Source organism: Dasypus novemcinctus, chromosome 28, assembly GCF_030445035.2.
Source record: "Dasypus novemcinctus isolate mDasNov1 chromosome 28, mDasNov1.1.hap2, whole genome shotgun sequence".
NCBI lineage: Eukaryota > Metazoa > Chordata > Mammalia > Cingulata > Dasypodidae > Dasypus > Dasypus novemcinctus.
The window spans coordinates 19,496,095-19,517,584 of record NC_080700.1 but is presented as its reverse complement, the minus strand read 5'-3'; the positions used below and the strand labels follow the sequence as shown (position 1 = coordinate 19,517,584).

The 21,490-nt window shown below is 33.6% G+C and overlaps 1 protein-coding gene across 1 annotated transcript; it reads left to right on the top strand.

Moving 5' to 3' along the window:
• Positions 1-19,984: 19,984 nt before the first annotated feature.
• Positions 19,985-20,932, top strand: LOC131276399 (olfactory receptor 14A16-like). The gene has a single exon (XM_058289579.1). It carries the CDS (start codon positions 19,985-19,987, stop codon positions 20,930-20,932), a length of 948 nt encoding a protein of 315 aa, XP_058145562.1.
• The last annotated feature ends 558 nt before the right edge of the window (positions 20,933-21,490 follow it).

Genomic DNA, 21,490 nt, shown 5'->3' with positions numbered 1-21,490 from the left:
TTATTGAATATTACCAAAGACTATGAAATTGAATACAATCAAAATTGAAAATTTATAATTTTTCAGATATTACCTTTGAATCACTCCCAGACTCCCAGAATATTTCCTTTAGAAGTTTTTCTCCAATTTCATGCAATTCTCTAGATCTGAAGAACTATTTGATAAGACCATGGTGTTGACAATTACAAACAGGTGAAATATTCTTAAATTGCATATACATAATGGTTTACATCAATCACATTTAGTCTAAGTGATTAATTTTAGAGCAGAAATTCACAGTCTAGCCTCCAGTCAGGTATGCCACATGCCAAGTTCCAAAATGTTCACTTTGGGGGATGATTACATTCTTTAAAATTAAGGTAAAAGATAAATATTCTAGCTTCATTATAATATCTGATTTCTAATACTCATGAAAATTAAGTGATATATAATATATATTGGTACGACTGCTGTAGAAAAAATAACAAAAAGGAATGATGTTCGAAATTGGTTCTTTAATCAAACGTGGTATGTTTGCACTGTTCCTTACTCTACACCTTCTAGAATATAAGCTTTTTTGATAGGTCAGGACATGTAAAATTAAATGAATTATTTGCATCATAGAAATTATTGTTAGATTTATGTCTGTTATAATATAAACCATCTTTTTTTCCTAATCAGCACAAACTTAAATTTCTTTTTTTCTAAAGCTTTTCTCACACTAAGAGTTCAAAGACTTGAATGATTCTGCTTCAATGACTAATGTTTGAGAGCAACAGCAGAGAGGAAATTTCAGAAGCCCTGGGGAATCAGAGCAGAGTAGTTTTAATTGTAGAAATAAAAAGTGTATATGAAATCACAGCACTGTTTTTCAAAGGTCAGGGTTTTTATAGTATCTCCAATTTTCCTAATAGATTCAGTGAAGAGGATGGGCCTGCATCTCTGAAAGGTATTACATTTTGGAGTTTTCATGTTGGCATATTCAACCTTATGAAAGATTCTCTCCAAATTATCTTGCTGTGGAGGAAAGGGAAAGAGGAAAATGTGAAAACAGACACTAAGCTTCTCTCCATTGTGTACTTTCTTGACATCCTGGAACACCTCCTGCCCATTTCTTTGCTGCTTTCATGTCCCAGAAGCTACACATCTGGCCAAAATTGAGCTTTAGATGGAAATAACACAACATAATCAGAAATTTAGGGGAAAATGGCCTTTGTTATCTATTCAGGATCAGCACAAAGAGAAAAAGAGACATATTCACAAGGCAGAAGCAGGAGCCTAGAACACTTGAATTTTTTATTCATTGAAATTTTGATATTGTTATTACACCAAAATTTTTAATAAATTCTGTCATTTACAAAAAAGTTGACTATAGGTTATTATGTTTGACAGCATATTTGTAAACAATGGGGTTTCATTTCCTTTTTTCCAATTGATCTTTAATATACTTTTTCTCTTTCATTCCACTGACTATAACCTCCAATGTAATATTCTAGTGGTGATAGTGCTAAACCTTAATCTTTCCTGAATTTAAAGGAAATTTATCTAATCATAAACTATTTTTTGTTGATATTTGGAGATAAAATTATCAAGTAATGGAAATTTCATTTTACATTTTAATAAGAAAGTATGCTGGATTTTGACCCTGCCTCTTCTACATTGAATGATACACATTTTTTTCAGTCTGTAGAATATACAAAATTAAATCACAAAATATTCTAAACACTGCCTGAATATATACTGTTTTATAGAGTATGAATATACAAAGAGTATTAGGGATAGAGATATAATTTGTATATATATTTAATTCTACCATTCAATAAGAAAATACTAATAGTAAATTAAATCATGAACACTATGATTGAATTAGCAACACAAATTTCAATGTTTTTGTCCTGAAATTCCTAAATATTAAATGATTATTAAAATATTCTACTGCCATAGTTTTATGGATTAATGGAAAACACTCACCACTTGGAAGGACCATGCATTTGCAAACATTTGTAAGCAATTTAGTAGAATCTATGGAAAATTGAAATGACCATGCCCTTAAATATATCAACATGCTATTTCATAAAAGTACAAAGCCATGAAGAACACTGTTGCATGTAAAAGTAGAGACTTTTTAACCAAGCACAGTGACTATTAAAGGATGTATTTTCAAAAATATGTGTGAAAAGTCACAGGAAGTATATTGGAAAAAACACTCCCAAATGTGCAATTCTAATTCTCAATGGGAAGAAATGTGGGAACGAAACTTCAGTAAAGTTTCACTTTAAGTTTTTCTGCATTGCTCAATATTTTACATAGATAATATTTTTATAGATATTAGTATTAAAAAGGCATAAAATAGAAATAAAGTAATTTTTGAAACAGCAGCATTGATAACTAAACATGTGTTTTTGAATTCAAATATAAATGCTTGAATTAAAATGTTCTATTTTCAACTAAAAAGATAATATGTAATATGTTAATGAGTAGAAAGAAACAACCTAAAAATATTCAGATAGTCTGTGCTATGCTCATAGCAGAAAACCCCAAGGAATGTATTCATCACCCTAATGAGCAGCTCTAAGTCCTTCTGTTAAAGAGACAAGAGACTATTGTCTCTGTTCCCTTTGGAAAATCTCCCTCTCATCAGAATCCTTAGCTATTTTTATTAGTTAAATCCCAGCCTAATTATATAATGCTCATGGTAAGTGCAAAATATTATTAACCTTGAACGCATGCTGATCAGAGGGTTAAACCTGCAATTCAGCAATCACACAGGGCTCATAGAAGTCTTTAGGCAGGCTTAGTCGTGGAATGCCCAGCTATCCTGAAAGAAAGTGACTTTTGAAGTCAGATAAAGAAGACTATTCTTTGCTTACACATGTACAAAAAAACACAGTAAAGGGATGGAACAAAGAGAATGGCCCTTACCCTTACCATGCCTGTAGAGATCTTCTCTTCCCACTTCATGCATACTTCCCAGGTTTAATGAATGAAAAAGAGATCCCTGATAATTTTGACAAAGTTGATGAGTAAATTTATTCAACTACTTTTTTTTCACCTGTCTTCAGATTGAAAAAATGCTATTATAACATATTCATCTCTATTCATAAAAGAAAATTGCTCTAATTGATGAGTATTATACAACCAATTTGTTTCCTAGAAAGAGAGGATGAGAAGGTAAAACAACAGCTGCCTTTGTGTGTTTCTGCTTTCAGTTTGCAGTTTCAGTGTATATAAGACTCCAGCAAGAAGGCAGAGATCTAAACTGGATCCTGCCTCACTGATATAGTCCAATTACCAAAGACTCTGAGGTGATCTAATCAAAAGTTCCCTTAACTGAATCTAATGAAATCAAAGGGTCCCACACCCACAGGAATGGATTTGTTCAAAGAGCATGATCTTTTCTAATGTTAACAAAAGAGCAAGCTCACATATACCATATGCTTTTCCTTTTAATTTTTATGATCTGTATTATTATGAAATATAATAATTTTAATTCCATATCAATTATAATTATTTTACCTTTTAATTTTGAATAAGATATGAATTCATAAAGGTAATATTGCTCTAGTTTTTATTATTCAAAAATACCAACATAGTAGTCAATTATTATTTTATTGTCATGATTCCTACAAACTTCCCTACCTCTGTTTTTACATTATTTCTAAACTCATGGAGTTTTAATATTGTTGTGAAACTTCAATGTTTGCTTCTCTAAAAGCAAACTCTTGTAAGGGGAATATATTTATAAATAATTTGAGGCTTAATATTGATTATGAGAAAATATTTTATATTCAGGTATAGGTTAAGCTTAACTTGAGTTGTGAGAAACAAGAATAATAAAATAAATTTATTCAGTTGAATAATATTACATTCAGTGGGATATAGGGGAAAACCAAATTGGATAAACGCATGATTTTTCTTCTTGCAGCCTGAAAGCAGATGAGGCAATAGCCTGATAGATTTCAGGAATGGGGATCAGAATGACTCATATTTGTGGTGACTCAGTTGGTGGTCGATAGTACAGAATGACTCATTTTGGAAGGGCTTAGAGGAAGCATGAGCTTCTGTATTGTGTTAGAGAATAAACAAGGATATCAGCAATGTTTCAGTACATAGAGTGAACACAAAATAATGAAATGAAACATAATATAGGGAAGAGGCCTCTACCTAAAGTGAATCTTTAAGGACTATGTATGAGCTTGAGTTGTTTCCTAATGTCTGGAGATCTCGCATACTTCTGAGCAGGAGAATGCCTGAAAATAGACTGAGAGAGCGCAGGGAGAATGTGGGATGATCAGTTAAAAGTTATTTCATATCTAAAAAGCCCAGAGGTATTTCCCCTCCTGTTTTTTCTGTCAGGCACTACTATAATTTTATTTCCATGTCTCGTTTTTGTTTTAAAAATGCTTTGCTTTATGTCTCCTGTTGTGTATTATGTAATGTTCTCAGACAGTTCTTCTAGACAACTAGTTTCCTCTTCTTTACAGCATTAACTGCATGTTTAATTTCATGTTTTATATGCATGTTTAAATTCAATGAATTTCTTGGGGCTCCGCTAATCTCTATGTAAATGACCAGAATTTTAAAAATTTCTTATTTATAATTTTTCTGCATCTTTTCTTTTTTTCTTTAATTGTCTGGACATCTTGTATTGGCTTTCTAGGTGATTCCATTGTTCCAACTCCTTTAGAGGCTAACTTGCTCTCGGGTTGATGATGCTGCATATGATGGCTTTATGGTTGGGACTCTGTTAGTGGTGTGGATTTATGCAATGTGGGTGTGGAAAGAGCTGGGAACCATTTGAGGTCTGCACATACTAGTGATTCCTGTGATGTCAATGATGCTGGGTGGTTTCATATCTATTTTTCATCTGGTTTTATTGCATCACTCTGGAGGGGACAATATGTATCTTATGAGGCAAACAGGTATTTCAAAGGTTCTTAAGTTATGTTTCTTTCATGAAAATCTTTCCCAGAATTTTATTCAATATTTCTTTTAGACTATTCAGTACAATTTTTAAATTCATTGATGCATAAGTAATAGTCATACAGTTTATCCTCCCCATTTCTGTATTATTTGGGGTATCAATTTCCCTTTATGTGTTTTCCTGAAACAATTGTTACAGCATCAATCTCTTGTGGCAGTTCTGAATGAAAATTAAATGCTTTTCACGTGAAAATGTGGGGCCTTCATGCATGTGAGTACATAATCTACAGAGGATATGGTAAAAGCACTTTGAATATTCTAAAGAAAATGATTAATTTTCCCAAATTATATATTCAATGCAGTAGAAAGTGATATCATATATGAATAATCTGACCATTTGGTCTTATGGTGCTGAAATCTATCTGAAACAAGTAAAAAAGAATAGCCCTCACCAGAACAAGGTAATTCTTCTACTATAGATTATTTGACATATGATAAAAATATAAATATTTTATTGGAAAAATAAATCACTCCTCAGCAAATTATCTTATAATAAATAGCTTTACTGTTTAGAAAGTAAACAATGAAATAGACTCATTTCATTCCATAGACTCCTTCAAAAACCCAGGGCAAGTGAAAGATAAAATGTGATAAGTTAAGTTAAAGTACAATGAGAAGGAAGCTTGATAGTTCCCTCATTGTGTGATATAGAATATAACTTTCTAGGAAAAATTAAGAACTAAAAATTAAAATATACATTCATACCATATAAATTAAAAGTTTGTATTAATTAGAAATATAAGCAAAATTAAAGAAAAATCCACCTACTAGAAAAATATGGTTGATGACATATTATTACAAGAACTTTTATGTAAATATAAATGGCACAATGTATTTCTTGTAACATTATTCTTTTAATGGGTTATTTATGGGGAGTGGGATGAGGATGAAAAAATTGTCAGGGAAATTGCTTATCAAAGTGTATTAGTGATTACAGGGACATTATAAATGAAATTCTTTTTTATCCCCTGAGCTTACAATTAATTTAGAGATCATTTCAGAAATAAAGAGTAAAATATCTGCTGTATCACTAAGAAAATGAGGGATGAAGTACATGGAGGTGAAATGTGAACAGTTGGATCAAGTCATCACTGTCTGAAATACCTACAGACTGGCATAGATATTGGAAACACAGTGAGACTTCCGGATCTAGTGAGCAGACAAACTGATCTGTTACTGTGAAGAAGAAAGAAAATAAATAACCTCCTTTTGCTCATTGTTTTGTAATACATTAGCTATGCAAAATCAAATATTGATACCAATGTTATCACTTATCAGGTAGTACACTGTTTTTTTCCTATCTGACAAGTAAATTGGGTGGATAACCTCCCAAAGTTATTATTAAGATGCAATTCCACCCCTTAAATCAGAAGACACGTGCTTTGTTGCTCCCCTCTAGTATTGAACAGTTTTCTTTTCATGAACTGTAGGGTTCAACCTCTGGTACACCAGGGCCATGGATGTCTGCCTCCTAAAAGAAACATTCTTTCTATCAGGGTGATTTGCTCTCATTTTCATGAGACTGCTCCTTCCTAATACCACTGCTATCCTGGGTGTCTTTTGGGGATGACTAACTAGCTTGTCTTTCAATTTTGACCAGGTACAACTCAAGAATTGAATAGATTTTTCCATATAATAACTTCAAGTGCCTAATGTACTAAAAGAAATATTTGAATCCTTAATATTGCCCCGCCTATAATCCAGATTAATCATGCAACTTTCCATGATGAGATATGTACTTAGAAAAATTCTAATTAAACTTATAGGAGATGCACCTCCATCACAAATCCATCACCAATTTCTCAGGAGGAAAACACACACACATACATTCTCAAAGATAAAATTCTCTTTCACTTAGATACCAAAGAAGTTTCTTAACTTCTTTTCCTGATTGGAGTCAGAGTTCTTTTAACACCATGGAGTTTGCTGGTTCCCTAAGCTTCTACTGCCTATCGTGCTTCTCATGTGGAATAAGAATCATGATTTTGGGTTTATACCAAAGATTCCATGAACCACACAAATTTCCAGTCACACAAGAATATCACACCATTACCCTGACGCATGAAATGTAGAATGTATGGCATGACTTTGGAGAAAGGGAAACATATGCTGTATTAGTCAGCCATAGGGGAGCTGATGCAAAATGCCAGAAATTGGTTGGTTTTTATGAAGGGTATTTATTTGGGGTAGGAGTTTATAGATACCAGACCACAAAGCATAAGTTCCTTCCCTTGCCAAAGTCTATTTCCATATGCTGGATGAAGATGGCTGCTGATGTCTGCAAGGGTTTAGACTTCCTGAGTTCCTCCATTCCTCAGGCTTCTTTTTTCTGGGCCTAGAGTTTCTCTCTTCCTGGGACTTGCTTCTGTTTCCTCTGTGAGCTTACTCCCTGGGGTTTCAGCTTAAGGCTTCAGCATCAATCTCCAACATTAACAACCCTTAACTCTGTCCTTTGCCATGTCTTTTATCTGTGGGGTCCCAGCCACCAAAGGGTTGTGACTCAATGCCCTATTGGCACAAGAGGTTTACATAATTACTTAATCAAGCAAACCTATGAATCCAATATAATCTAATGTGCCCAGAGGAAAAGATCATGATCCAATATTTCTTTTTGGAATTCATCAATACCATCAAACTGCTCTATATGTACTTAGAACAATAATAGTAACAAAGTTTTGAATGGTTGTAAGGGAAGTAGATCAAGAAAATTTTTAGGATTTCAGGTTCTCTAGGATGATGTGATCCTAACATTCATGACCAATGAATCTAATCAATCAGCAAAATTTGCCTTTCATAAGTTTGATAATGAGAAACATTTTCAATGTCTGCAAGAAAATAATCACCTATGCATAATCTACTTAGACTCTAGATAGGGTTATTGATTAATCCTTCCTTGTACCTGATTTGGGATATTTGCAAACATGGCTAAATCTATGACCAGATTTTATTGCTAGTGATTTCTTTTTTCTTTCTGCATGTTCATAACCTGTTAAATTTCTCTTTCATTTTAAGGCCATGTTCCCAGCAGCACTGTAAAGGCCTAACTTTGTTCAAAGAGAGGTTAGGTCTTTGCTCTCAGTGTCTGGGAGGTAATGATTAAGTCCTTCAAATGTTTTGCCTGATATGAGTATCTCGTTTACTTGGAGAACCCCACACTTGCAATTAGTGTCAGTAGTGAGGGTGATCTTGGGGATTCCCAAACCCTACAATTAACAGCAGAAGTGGAATTCATTAGAATGACCAGTTCAACAGAAACACAGCTTGGGAAAAGAAAGCGAGAGAGGGCAGGAGTTGATGATCCCATACTGCCTGGATGGCCACTGAGTTACACCTAGTGTGGAGCTGCAGATCTGCTACAAATAGTTTCTAGGAGTAAAATTTACCAATGAAATCTGGAAAAGATGGAATCAAGTTTTGAAGTCTTGGCTCCCTGGATGCTTTAAGAAGTGCAAAAGAGCATGAAAGAAGCAAAATATACAATCTCTTGGTTATCATTATTACTTGTACTAAATAAATTGAAAGTGAAGGAGAGTGAATGAGACAGTTGCTGCTGGGACAAGTTTGGATTTTAGGCAAACTGCACTGCCTCAGGGCCACTACTATAGGGAAATTATATGAAATATAGGTTTTAATTACCTATATTTAATTTATCAGAGTGACTTACAAGGGAATGGGGAAAGACAAAGAGGAGAGTTAAGGGAGTCCTCCTAGCATTGTGTAAATCTTTAAGTTTGTTATTTGAAAAACAGGATGAATGAAGCAAGCAAACATTGAGTGGGAAAAACAAAGATCTTAAAGCAAAATGGTCATAGGTTGGGTGGATGGATAGTTGTCACTGCTGGTTCTCCAGCATTGAAAACCCTTTAAAAAATCTGCTCTATTTACCCTAATTTGGAGTAATTTAATCCAGACAGCAAAATTGATGATGGGAAAGCATATTTGAACCAACTGTGGTGGTTTTCCTGCAAATTAATCAGAAAAGGATTGATAAAAAAATCAAGGTCCCTTGACTTTTCCCTTGACAGGGCATCTAAGGTCATATATACTTGTGTTGGTAAAGAGGCTAGGGAGTGGAGAAGAGGCATTTCTTGTACTCCTTAACATGACAGCTCAAAGTCCTGTGTTCTAAAACCTATACAAGAAGTCCTTAAAATATGCAAGGGCTACAGTTAGATTGGGAGAATATGAGGATGCAAGGGTTGATGGAATGAAGTTTAGATGAAAATGAGAATGTTTGAGTGGACACCTGGTTGTGTCTCCTTTAGCTAAATGTTTTATGGGAATGGTCATAATAACTGACAGGGGAATTTTTCCCTAGCTAGCCTTGTAAATCAGAAGGTAGGTAAGTTCACCCTTTAGTAGATATCAATTGAGCATTTTAAAAGGAAACCAATATGGTTGCCAAACCCACACGTATTGTTAATTTGAAACAATATATAGGATATCTGGTAAAAAAAAAAAGATTTACTAATTTAATTAATAATATGTTGGAACTTCTTTTATGGAAAAGGTCTTCTATCTCTATCTTCTAAGCTGCAAGCTTAAGTAACTGATTTTTTTATCTTTCTTCTTTCATAATACAAGCATTAAAAGTCCAGAAAATTGCATCCTATATTTTGATAGATTCCACAAATTTTAATATGACATATTTTCATTATCACTCTAATTTAGCCTTGAAATTTGGTCTGACACATTGGTTGGTTAAAAGTAAAGTGGCAAATTTCCAAATATTTTAGTATCTTCCAGATATTTTTTATTGAGTTCTACATTAATTCAATTGTGATTGGAGAGATTGTCTGATTTCAATTATGTTAAAGGTATCAGGAATTGATTTATGCCTTGCCCATTGGACTTCATTGGTCAATGTTAGATATAAACTTCTAAAGAATGTTTTTCTCCAGTAATAACTTGTGGTGATCTATACATTTTCATTAATTCAAATTGATTGATGATATTGCCCAAGGTTTCTATTTACTTGCTGATGTTTTAAGTACATATTCTATTAATTACTGAAAAGAAATATGGGAATGCCCAGTTCTTTTTGTGAACATATTTCTGACTATAGTTTTGTGAGTTTTTCTTCAAAATCTTCAAATCTGTTATTAGGAAAATACATATTTAGGATTTTTATATCTTTTTGATTGATTTACATTTTATTTTTGTGAAATATCTTTATAACTTTGCCCTAAATTCTAAATTCTAATTTGTATTATATTATATATAGCCACATCCATTTTCCAATGAGTATTATTTGCACTGTCTGACTTATCCACCCCTTTACTTTCAGCCTATTCATAATTCTATGTAAAAGAAATCCATTTTATATAGCAGGTAATTTGTCTTACATTTCATCAAGTTTGAGAAAGTCTATATTTTCTTTCGCATGTTCAGTCCATTTATTTAATGCAATTATATAAATATCGTTCTTTTTAAATATCATGTGATTTATTATCTCCTATTTGGCCTAATTTCTTCCTTTTCTACCTTTTGCAGAAATTGAATATTTTAGTATGCATTTTATCTCCAATATTGGCTTATTATCAATTCCTCTTTATTTCATTGATTGAAATGTTTTTTCTGCCTTACAAAATGGGCCTATCACTTCTTACTGTACCCTGCCAATCATAATATATGTATATATGGAAAATAGTACATATAATGTAAGAATACTGTATTATAGTTCCATTCTCTAACATGTATGCTATGATTGTCACAAATATTAATTTTCTTGGTTGTAAATCAAATAATAATATTTGGCTTTAATTTCAACTATTTTGTTAGAGGATTGGGAAAATGCACAAAAGAGTTAAATATTTACATTTTCACTTTTTCTTCGAAGATACCAATGACTGAATTCAGAACCTTGTGCATGGGAAACAGCCATTAAATAACTGAGTTACAACCACTCCCTTAATTTTCTTTATGTGAATTGGTGCTTCCATCTTTTACTACACCTATTTTGTCTGAAGAGCTTCAACATTTTTTATGTCAGTTAGAACAGCCTTCTTTATTTTTGGTGATTGAATTAAATTTGTGCATCATCTTCATTTTAAAGTATATTTCTGTGGGATAATGAATAATGATGTTGACAATATTTTCATACACATGGTAACCATTTCATCTTTGGAGATTCATGTATTCAAATAATTTTTTTCATTTTAATTTGGGACATATATTTCTATATTGTTGATTAGAAAGAGTTATTTATATTTTTTAGGTATAAATGCAAACCAATATATTCTATATAGAACTTCCTTATCAGATATGATTGAAACTATTTTATCCCATTTTATCAATTGCTTTTTCACATTCCTGTCCTTTGAACACAAAAGCTTTATATTTTATAAACTATGATTTATCTTTTCAAAAAAATTTTTGCTTGTGTTTTTTATGTAAAATCTAATAAACTATTGCCTAATTTATTGTCATAAGGATTTGCTTTTATAATTAAAAAAAAATTAGTTCTATACTTTATTTTAAGAGCTTAATCCCATTTTTAATTATTTTTCTTCTAATTAGGAGTTAAACTTAATTCATTTGCTTGCATACATCCAGTTATCCCAGCATTATTTGTGGAAAAGTCTGTTATTTACCCATGGAAATGGCATGGCTCTCTTTTTACTTATCAATTGCAGGATGTTTATGGTACAGTTAAAAGAGATAGTAACATGAGACACCACTGAGTTTCACTCCCCCACAAAATATTTGAAGAACTGTCAAAAACTGTCAGGCTTTTTCCTCAGAATTCAAACACACACACACTTAAAGGTTGCAATAAAGGAGAGGGTCACCAGATCAAGTAAAAGGCAACTCTACAACGATATGAACAATCTGTGTTGCCCTTAATGGCCACTCACTACTCACTGATCCCTTCCCTGGCTTGGTGTGGAACCAGCCTGTGCTCTCGGTGTGGACCCCATTCCAGGGGAGCAGATTAACCCCGATGGGCATGAGTTCCTGTGCCAATCTATCCAGTGGCAGGATTGAAGATAAATTATCACCAAATCAAATGAGATTGTTATAGATTTAGGATGATATGTGTCAGTCTCATTGTAATCAGAAAAAAATATCCAAACATCCAATTCATTAAATGAAAAGTGAATCAAAATGGTTCACTACAAAAGAAAAAACTAAAAGGAAAACAATTACCAATAGAAGAATTCAGGGACAAAAAAGCATAAGGATTGCAAAAAACAAAAGAGCAAAATGGAAAAATCAAGTTGCTTTATTAGTAGATACTTTATTTTTATTTATTTCTCTCCTCTTCCTCTTCCCCCCCCAAACCCCTGTTGTCTGCTCTCTGTGTCCATTTGCTGCGTGTTCTTCTTTGTCCGCTTCTGTTGTTGTCAGCGGCACAGGAATCTGTGTTTCTTTTTGTTGCATCATCTTGTTGTGTCAGCTCTCCACGTGTGCGGCACCATTCCTGGGCAGGCTGCACTTTCTTTCGCGCTGGGTGGCTCTCCTTACGGGGTGCACTCCTTTCGCGTGGGGCTCCCTTATGCAGGGGACACCCCTGCATGGCAGGGCATGCCTTGTGTGCATCAACACTATGTGTGGGCCAGCTCCACACAGGTCAAGTGAGGCCCCGGGTTTGAACTGCAGACCTCCCATGTGGTAGATGAATGCCCTATCCACTGGGCCAAGTCTGCTTCCCCGTAGATACTTTAAATATAAATGGTTTTAATTCTCTGGGGAAAAGGCAGAGATAAGCAAAATAGATAAAAGCCTGACCCAATAACAGGCTTTTAACAGGATACTCACCTTAAATTCAAAGACACAAGTAGTTTTAAAGTGAAAGGATGAAAACATAAAGTCTGGCAAGCAGTAAACAAAGAGCTAGGGTAGCTATGCTATTATCAAATAAAATATACTTTTGAACAAAAATGTTACACGAGACAAAGAAGGACGCAATATACAGATAAAAGAATCAATTCCAAAGGAAGCTATAAAAATTGTAAATATATTTGAATCCAGTGGCATGAGTTGTGACAATGGTGCATCATGGGAACACAGGCTCATGAGCACAATATAAACTTTCAGGAAATGACCTCTTTATTACTGACTCAACACTAAGAGTCCGTAAGCATAGGGCAGGAAAACCAATCATGACCAGGAGGATGAAAACTGTTCCAGGTCAGAATTTTTGGATGGCAGCTTTGCACAACCCACTTCATACTGGAAAAGGGTAACCAATCTGTCTGTTACTTTTACAGCACAAAGATTTCAGAAGAGCAAATAAAGTCTTTGTTACTCACTCTTTATACCAAAACACAAGTAAAAAAAATAAAAAATAGACATATGGGTCCTCATCAAAATTAAAATTTTTGTGCATTGAAAGATTTCATCATTAAATAAATAAATTAGAAAAACACTACAGAGTGCAAGGACATATTTTGAAACCATTTATCTAATAAGGCTTTAATATACAGAATATAAATAAATCCTACAACTCAACAGCAAAAAAGCAAACAATTCAATTACATATAGATAAAAGACTTGAAAAGACATTTTTTCCCAAAAAGACTCAAAAATGGCTAATAAGCACATGAAAAGCTGTTTAACCTCATTAGGCATTAAGGGAATACAAATAAAAATAATAATGATATACCATTTCACACCAACTAGAATTGGAACTACTAAAAAGCTAAACTTAGCAAGTGTTAGAAAACATAGGAAGAAATTGAAACACTCATTTTTTTTTTATGAGAATGCAAAATTATGCAGCCACTGTGGCAATAGTTTAGCGGTTCCTTAGAAAGTTAATAATACAGAATTATCATATGACCTGACAATCCCAATTCTTCTAAGTATATACAAAATAATTGAAAGTACACACTCATAAGCGCATTTGCACGCCAGCGATCCTAGAGGCATTGTGCACAATTGAAAAGATAGAAGCAATGCAAGTGTCATAACATGAATAGATATTCAAACTGTGGTATATACATACAATGATTAAGACATCTTCATGATGAAGTCTATATGATTCTACTACTAAACTTTCCCCAAACAAGTGATGTCTCTTTGCTTCTGAGGACAATTTGAAGAGAAAAATGTTATAAATACTAACATGGCCACATTTCCAGGTGCAGAAAAGAAGCGGAACCTCCTGCTCTTTGCCTGCCTGTCTCCGGTGCCAGGGCTGGAGGCGCCTCCTCCAAAGGGGTTGCTGTCTTCCCGCCTCGCCTTGCCAAGACCATGCAGTGCTTGTTCTTTTCTGCGTATGTTCTCTGTATTCTTTTCTGCCTTCTACTTCTTCCCTACTATTTTCTTGATGTTTTAATTGAGATATAATACATGTACTATAGTAGAATTCACCTATTTAAAGGGTACAATTTGGTGATTTTACTATGTACCCAGACTTGTGCAACCACTACTAGAGTCTAAGTTTAGACTATATTCATCACCAGAAAAATAAGCTCTACACCTGTTATCAGTCCTTCTCAAGCCTCTCCCATTTCCTTCCATCCCACCCCTCAGCAGTCACTAACATATTTTCTCAATATATAGATCTGACTATTCAACAGATTTCTTACAAATAGAATCATACATTATTACTTATTTCCCTATGGAAATTAACGTTTTCATGGTTCAAAATGGTATAGTATGTTTTAGCACTTTATTATTTCTTAATTCCAAATAATATTTCACTGCATATTTCATTCAATTTTAAAACTTATTACAAACTACAGTAATGAAAACTTCATAGTATGGGCCCAAGAACAAACAGACAAAACAAAAGAATTGAGTTTAAGATTCAGAAATAAATTGCCTCATTGTCAAATGCTTTTCAATAAGAGTTTCAAGCACATTCAATGGGGAAAGAATATTCTGTAGAAAACAGTTCTAGGAAAGCTGTATATACACATGCAAGGAATGAAATTGGTCTGTTACTTCACACTACATACAAAAATTAATTCAAATTAGATCAACAATATAATTCTAAGAGGCAAACCACAAACCTCTTTGAAGAAAACAAAGCAGATATTTTTGTGATCTTTAATTTAGCAATGAATTATTAGATATGACACCAAAGACATGAGCAAAGAGGAAAAACATACAAATTGAATTTCATCAAAATGAAAACCATTCATTCATCAAAGTCCATTATCAAGAAAATCTATTTCACTTTTGATTGTTCATGCTACTGCACGGAAATATAATTGATTTTGTGTATCGATATTGTATTCGGTAGATTATTAGATTTTATATTTTATTTATGGATTCTTTAGGATTTTCTATCTGGAAATTTTTATTGTCTGTGGATAGATTTTGTTTTAATTCTTCCTCTTCAATGTAAAGTCTTTACATGTCTTTTAGATACATTATTTCCTTTAATATGGCCTGCAGTAAAATTTTGTTGTTGATTTGAGAGGACAGGCATTGTCTTTCATGACACATTTTGATGGTGTGTGCTTTTGTTCATGACTGTTATCATATTAATGAAGTCATTTTTTTTTGCCTGTTGATTTTTTAAATAATGAGATGAAAGGTAGTTTTTGTCAAAATAAAGTGTTGAAGACTTCAGCTCCTACACTCTGATTTATTGGACTTACCCCACTCAGCTAACATGGAGTTGAAGAATGTCAACCACCACACCATGGAGCCTAGAGTGCCTACAACTGAAAGCGGGAGGATTGCATCCAGTATCCATGTGGAATCTAAGCCCCCTCTTGACATAGATGTGGAATGGACACAACCAAGCCAAGGTCCACAGGAAGGAGGAATACAGTAAGAATTAGAGTGGACTTAATGATATTCTATTCATGAACTGTTGTGGTTAATAATCGAGAAAATGTGGCATTGGTGTGGAAAAAGTGGCCATGGTGGCTGCTGGGTGCAGGGAATGGAAGGAAGAGATGAGATGTCGAGGCATTTTTGGGACTTGGAGTTGTCCGGGGTGGTGCTGCAGGGACAATTGCCGGACATTGTATGTCCTCCCATGGCCCACTGGATGGAACGTGGGAGAGTGTGGGCTATGGTGTGGACCACAGGCCATGGGGTGCAGCGATGCCCAGAGATGTACTCACCAGATACAATGGGTGTGTCATGATGATGGGGGAGAGTGTTACTGTGGGGAGAGTGGCGGGGTGGGGGCGGTGGGGGTGAATGGGGACCTCATATTTTTTGAATGTAATATTTTTTAAAAAATGAATAAATTGAGTAGAATTTGAAAAATAAATAAATAAATACTGCCATTTAAAAATTGAAAAAATAAGTAATTAATAAAGTGTTGGAATTTTTATGGAAATTGTGCTAAATTCAAAATGAAGTTTGAAATAATGACATAATAACAATATTAATATTAACTTATTAATATTAACCATGAGTCTTCTTATCCATAAGCATGTGTGATATCTCCATTTATTTAGCTCATGCTTGATTTCTTTTATCAGAGTTTTGTAGTTTATTCATATGGAACCTGTTAAGTATTTGGTTAGATTCATACCTAAGTATTTGTATATTTGATGATAATGTAAATGATATTTTGTTTTAAATTTTATATTCTAAATTTTCACTTTTGGTAAAGAGGAAAGCAATTGAAATTTTATATCAACTGTGTGTCCTACACACTTTCTATAATTGTTACTAGTTCAATGAGCAGTTCTTATAAATTCTTTGGAGTCTTCTACATAGATAACTAGGTTCTCTGCAAAGAAATTTACTTTTATTTTTTTCTTCCTGGTCTGTATACTTATTATTTCCTGCTCTTGTCTTATTATTAGCTCATACTTCCAGCATGGCATTCAATAGGGATGTTAAGAGTAGATATCCTTGTCTTGTTCCCAGTCTTAGGGGGAAAGCATCTAATATCTGACTGTGGCAGTTTGAAGCTTTATGTACTCCAGAAAAATGTTTTTAAATTTAATCCATTCTTGTGAGTGTGAACTCATTGTATGTAGGAAGTTTTGAAGAGGATTTTAAGTTAAGGTGTAGCTTATTTCAATTATAATGCGTCCTAATCCTATTACTGGAGTACAACACAAGCAGAATGAAATTCAGACAGAGAGAGAAACACAAGAAGCAAGAAGCTGAACATCAACAGAACCCATAAGAGAAGGCAGTGGCCAGGAGACTTTGCTGTGTGCCTTCAATGTCACAAGCTAAGGACCAAGGACCACCAGCAGCCACCCCAGAAACACCAGAGTCTTCAGGAAAGCAGGATCCCTTGATGGACACTTGATTTGGACTTGGCTCAGGCTCAATCTGTGAGTGAATAGATTTCCATGGTTTAATCCTATGTTTTTCTTTTCATGGTATTTCCTTGAGTAGCTTAGGAAACTTAAACACTCACCATTAAGTAAAATGTTAGGTACAATTTTTTGTTGGTGTTCTTATCAAGTTGATGTTTTCCTCTACTCCTGGTTTGCTGAAACAATTTAATATGAATCAACTGACAAAATATGTTTTAAATTATAAGAATTATTTTAAGTTGTATTCATTTATTTTCAATGAAATATGGAAAATTCATCCCCATAGAGAATCATGCTCCCCTGTTCATTGCACTTATTGTATACCAGATTGCTTTAACCTATGTTACTCATTCCAAAATATATTGTTATAATTATTAGTTTATGCAAGTATGTATTTTAGAAAATCTGCAAGAAAGGAGAGCACGTATACAATTATAATATTTCTCATATAGACCTCATTTATCATTTCTGATATGCTTCATTTCTTTCTGGGAATGTTTCATTTCTTGTCATATTTAACTCCAATACATCTTTTTTCCATTGTCCTAATATTGTTAAATACGTTTCATTTCCATATGTTATAAGTCAATCCTCTGCATCACTAAAAATAATGTGACTGCAAATTGCTTCTACAATAAGATAGTTTTTCCCATGAGGTTTAATAAAAAATTATAAATGAAAACCTAATCTCTACAAGCATGCATGTGCGTAAATGGAATGCTTTTGGCAGGAGTACAAATTTGCCAGATATTTTTGAAAGATTAATTGGCAGTAATACAAATTTACCAGATATTTTTGGAAGACTAATTGTTGGCATTTGCAAAACTTTAAAATCTATTTTATTAATTAATTACCCTGAGAGAATTTTTAAAGAAAATCTTTGTACATATGAGTAAAATACATCTCTAATAATTTTATTCACAATTTGCTAATATTATGAAATACATAAGACATTTAAAAATATTGCATTTGCATATTCGGAAATACATGCAAACATTAGAAAGCACTGTTTAATCATATTTGTAACTATTTGGGGAAGTTTTCCAGAAATATGTTAAGGGAAAAATAAGCAGGTAAAACATAACGTAAGATCACAATTATATCAAAATATGTTTTCTGCACTTCTATGTGACAAATTCATAGGAAAATTATGTAAAGTAAATGCATTTAAAGAAAAATTGGCTTGGTGACCAAAAGAGGAAATTTAAGTTACTACGTTTTTGGTAGGTTGTACTATTTTTATGATAGAAGGAATTATATTCTTCTTTTGATTAAAAAGATAAAATTATGGTTTGTCAGTTATTTTTCCAGATATAATTTCATGAATTTAATTTGTTCTAGTTCCTGATAAATATAAAGTTTCACAATAATTTGTTGAATGAAGAGACTCAAAAACAAATTATTTCTGCTGTTGATTAGATAGCTCTTATAGTAGGCAACCAATTGGGTAGACAAATTATCTAAATATGGACCTAATTAGTAGCACTTCAAATCTTCAGCGTCCATGATAGAATTTTCCAGGAAATAAATTCTCCTTCAGCACTCTTGGCCAATACACTTAATTAACTCTCATTTAATTAGTCAAATTGTAATCTCACACAAATTTTAAGATCCATAAATATGCTGTTACCCTTTTCTAGGTAGTTGGGAGATGACACTAAATTGGGAAAGTTAACAATAGACTGCAAGAGGCAACCCCAGCAATAGCCAAGATATTCATCCAGTTGGACAAATGACCCATTTCTCCAAGGCTTTATTCCTGTTTGGGAAAATTGCCTTTATCAGTTCCATTGCTGTCTTTAAGTTTGACAACAGTTTTATGAAAGTACCTCTGAGATTAGAGAGATTGTGTTTTTCTAAGGTAAGCAAATTTCCTGAAACCTATAAACATTCACTCTAAGCATCCCTTTGTTAGTAACCTGTTCAAACAAGGTCTCTTGATATGTCTAAGTAGGTAAATTTGTTTCCTCTACTTAATTCCATCTTTTCCCAGAAAATTAAACCACTGATTATTTTATTTTGGTTGTTTTTTAGATCCAAGTTAGCCATGGGACCTTAAGGAAGAAAATTATTTTCAAGTCAATTTGTTTCTGAAGAAATAGATCAGAGAAAGTAGAATTTGTAATGCATCTACCATTCTATTGAGTCTTCAAAGTCAGGTAATAAATGATCTGATTAACTTGAAGTTTGTAAATATGTCACTGACCTAGCTATGAGCTTGAATATGTAGAACATGTATTTAATAGTCAAAGGCAATACCATTCTCTCAAAAAAAACTTTGTAGAAAGAGTCTTTAAGTAAGTCCCCCTCTCTACTCAACTCCAATTTCCAATCATGTAATAAAGTAAAAATGAAAGAGAAATGATAGATGGAATCCTTAATAGTGCTTCCTTAAATGTATCAATAAAACAGTGTACAGGAAACTTCAGTCAATTCAGAATATCAAGAAAAATAACTATGCCTCTTATTCTGATAAATATTTCTACCATGTTTCTCCATTCCACCAAAGACCTAGGAAACCCTCATCTTTGTACTTATGAGGTAATCTCTTTTTATATCTTTCACAAAGTGCAGAAGACTATATGGTAAATTATTATAACCTATTTGTAATGACAATCTTTAAAAAATTACTTGGCACGTATAAATAATTTATAGCAAACAGCTTATGATTTGACCAGGGGTGAGGAGGCGCTACTGTGATGTCCTTGAATATATTCCTCACAAAACAAAGAACCATTGGTAGAACCAAGAAAAAAGTGAATATTCTAAGAATGTAATTGAATGAAGTAATTATCACTTTTTTTTTGTTTCTGCAGTCAAGAATCAGCATGCCTGAGAAAGTTACCAATATGACCATCATAACAGAATTCTTACTCATGGGATTTCCTGATATAATGTTGTTACAGAGACTCTATGCTACACTCTTCTTCATCATTTATCTAGCAGCAGTGATGGGGAACCTCCTCATTATCATCCTCACTACCATTGATCAGAAATTCCAAGTCCCCATGTATTTCTTCCTGAAGAATTTGTCTTTGATTGATATCTGCTACATCTCTGTCACTGTTCCTAAATCCATCATGAACTCTCTGACCAACAGTCATTCCATCTCCTTCCAAGGATGTGCCTTGCAGGTCTTTCTTGTTATGTGTTTTGCTGGCACAGAGTTTGCCCTGCTGATAGTGATGTCCTATGACCGCTATGCTGCCATCTGCCATCCTCTGCACTATGAGGCCATTGTGCACAGAGGTGCCTGTGTGCAGATGGTGACAGCATCCTGGCTCAGTGGGTGTGTCTATGGATCCATTCATGTTGCGGGGACATTCTCTGTCAGGTTCTGTGGGCCCAAAATAGTGCATCAGTTCTTCTGTGATATTCCATCATTGCTTACACTTTCCTGTTATGAAGATCATATTTTAGAATATACGTTTATTATTGCTAGCTGTTGTTTTGCTTTCATATGTTTCATTTTAATGGTAGTTTCATATGTTCACATTTTCTCCACAGTTCTAAGGATTCCATCTGCTCAAGGCAGGATTAGAACTTTCTCCACCTGCATGCCCCACCTCACTGTGGTGACCTTGTTTCTCTCCTCTGGATTTTTTGCATACTTAGGTTCCACCTCAAAATCCTCATCATATCTGAATATCTTTATGTCTGTGCTATATTCTCTATTACCTCCCACACTGAATCCTGTCATTTACAGCCTGAGAAACAGGGACATGAAGGTGGCCTTTGTCAAAATGTTTGGTGGAATAATGGCCCCAAAGATGTAAATGTCCAAAATGTTCATGACTCTGTTACCTGCTATACCTTACCAAGTTATTTGTATATACTCATCTATTTTTAAATTATTATATATCTGATTCTATTATTGCTGCTACATAGGATGTCAAATTTTTTTTTTTAATTTTTTTATTTTTTATTGACTTTGTAATAATATTACATTAAAAATATATATGTGAGGTCCCATTCAACCCCACCCCCCCACCCCCCCTCTCCCCCCCCCCCCAACAACACTCGTTCCCATCATCATGACACATCCATTGGATTTGGTAAGTACATCTTTGGGCACCTCTGCACCTCATATACATTGGTTCACATCATGGCCCATACTCTCCTCTATGGATGTCAAATTTTATGGTATTAAATGCATCTGAAATTTTAGGACTCTACTGGCATTTCCACTCCACTGGTAATCTTCAAAGGATTAGTTTAATTCCACCCAGTTTTGGAGAGTATTATTCAATTCCAGTTCATCTTCTCCAACACCCATCTTCTCTTACCTGGGACAATTCATGAAAGTTTCAAAATTAACATTTTATTATCAATTC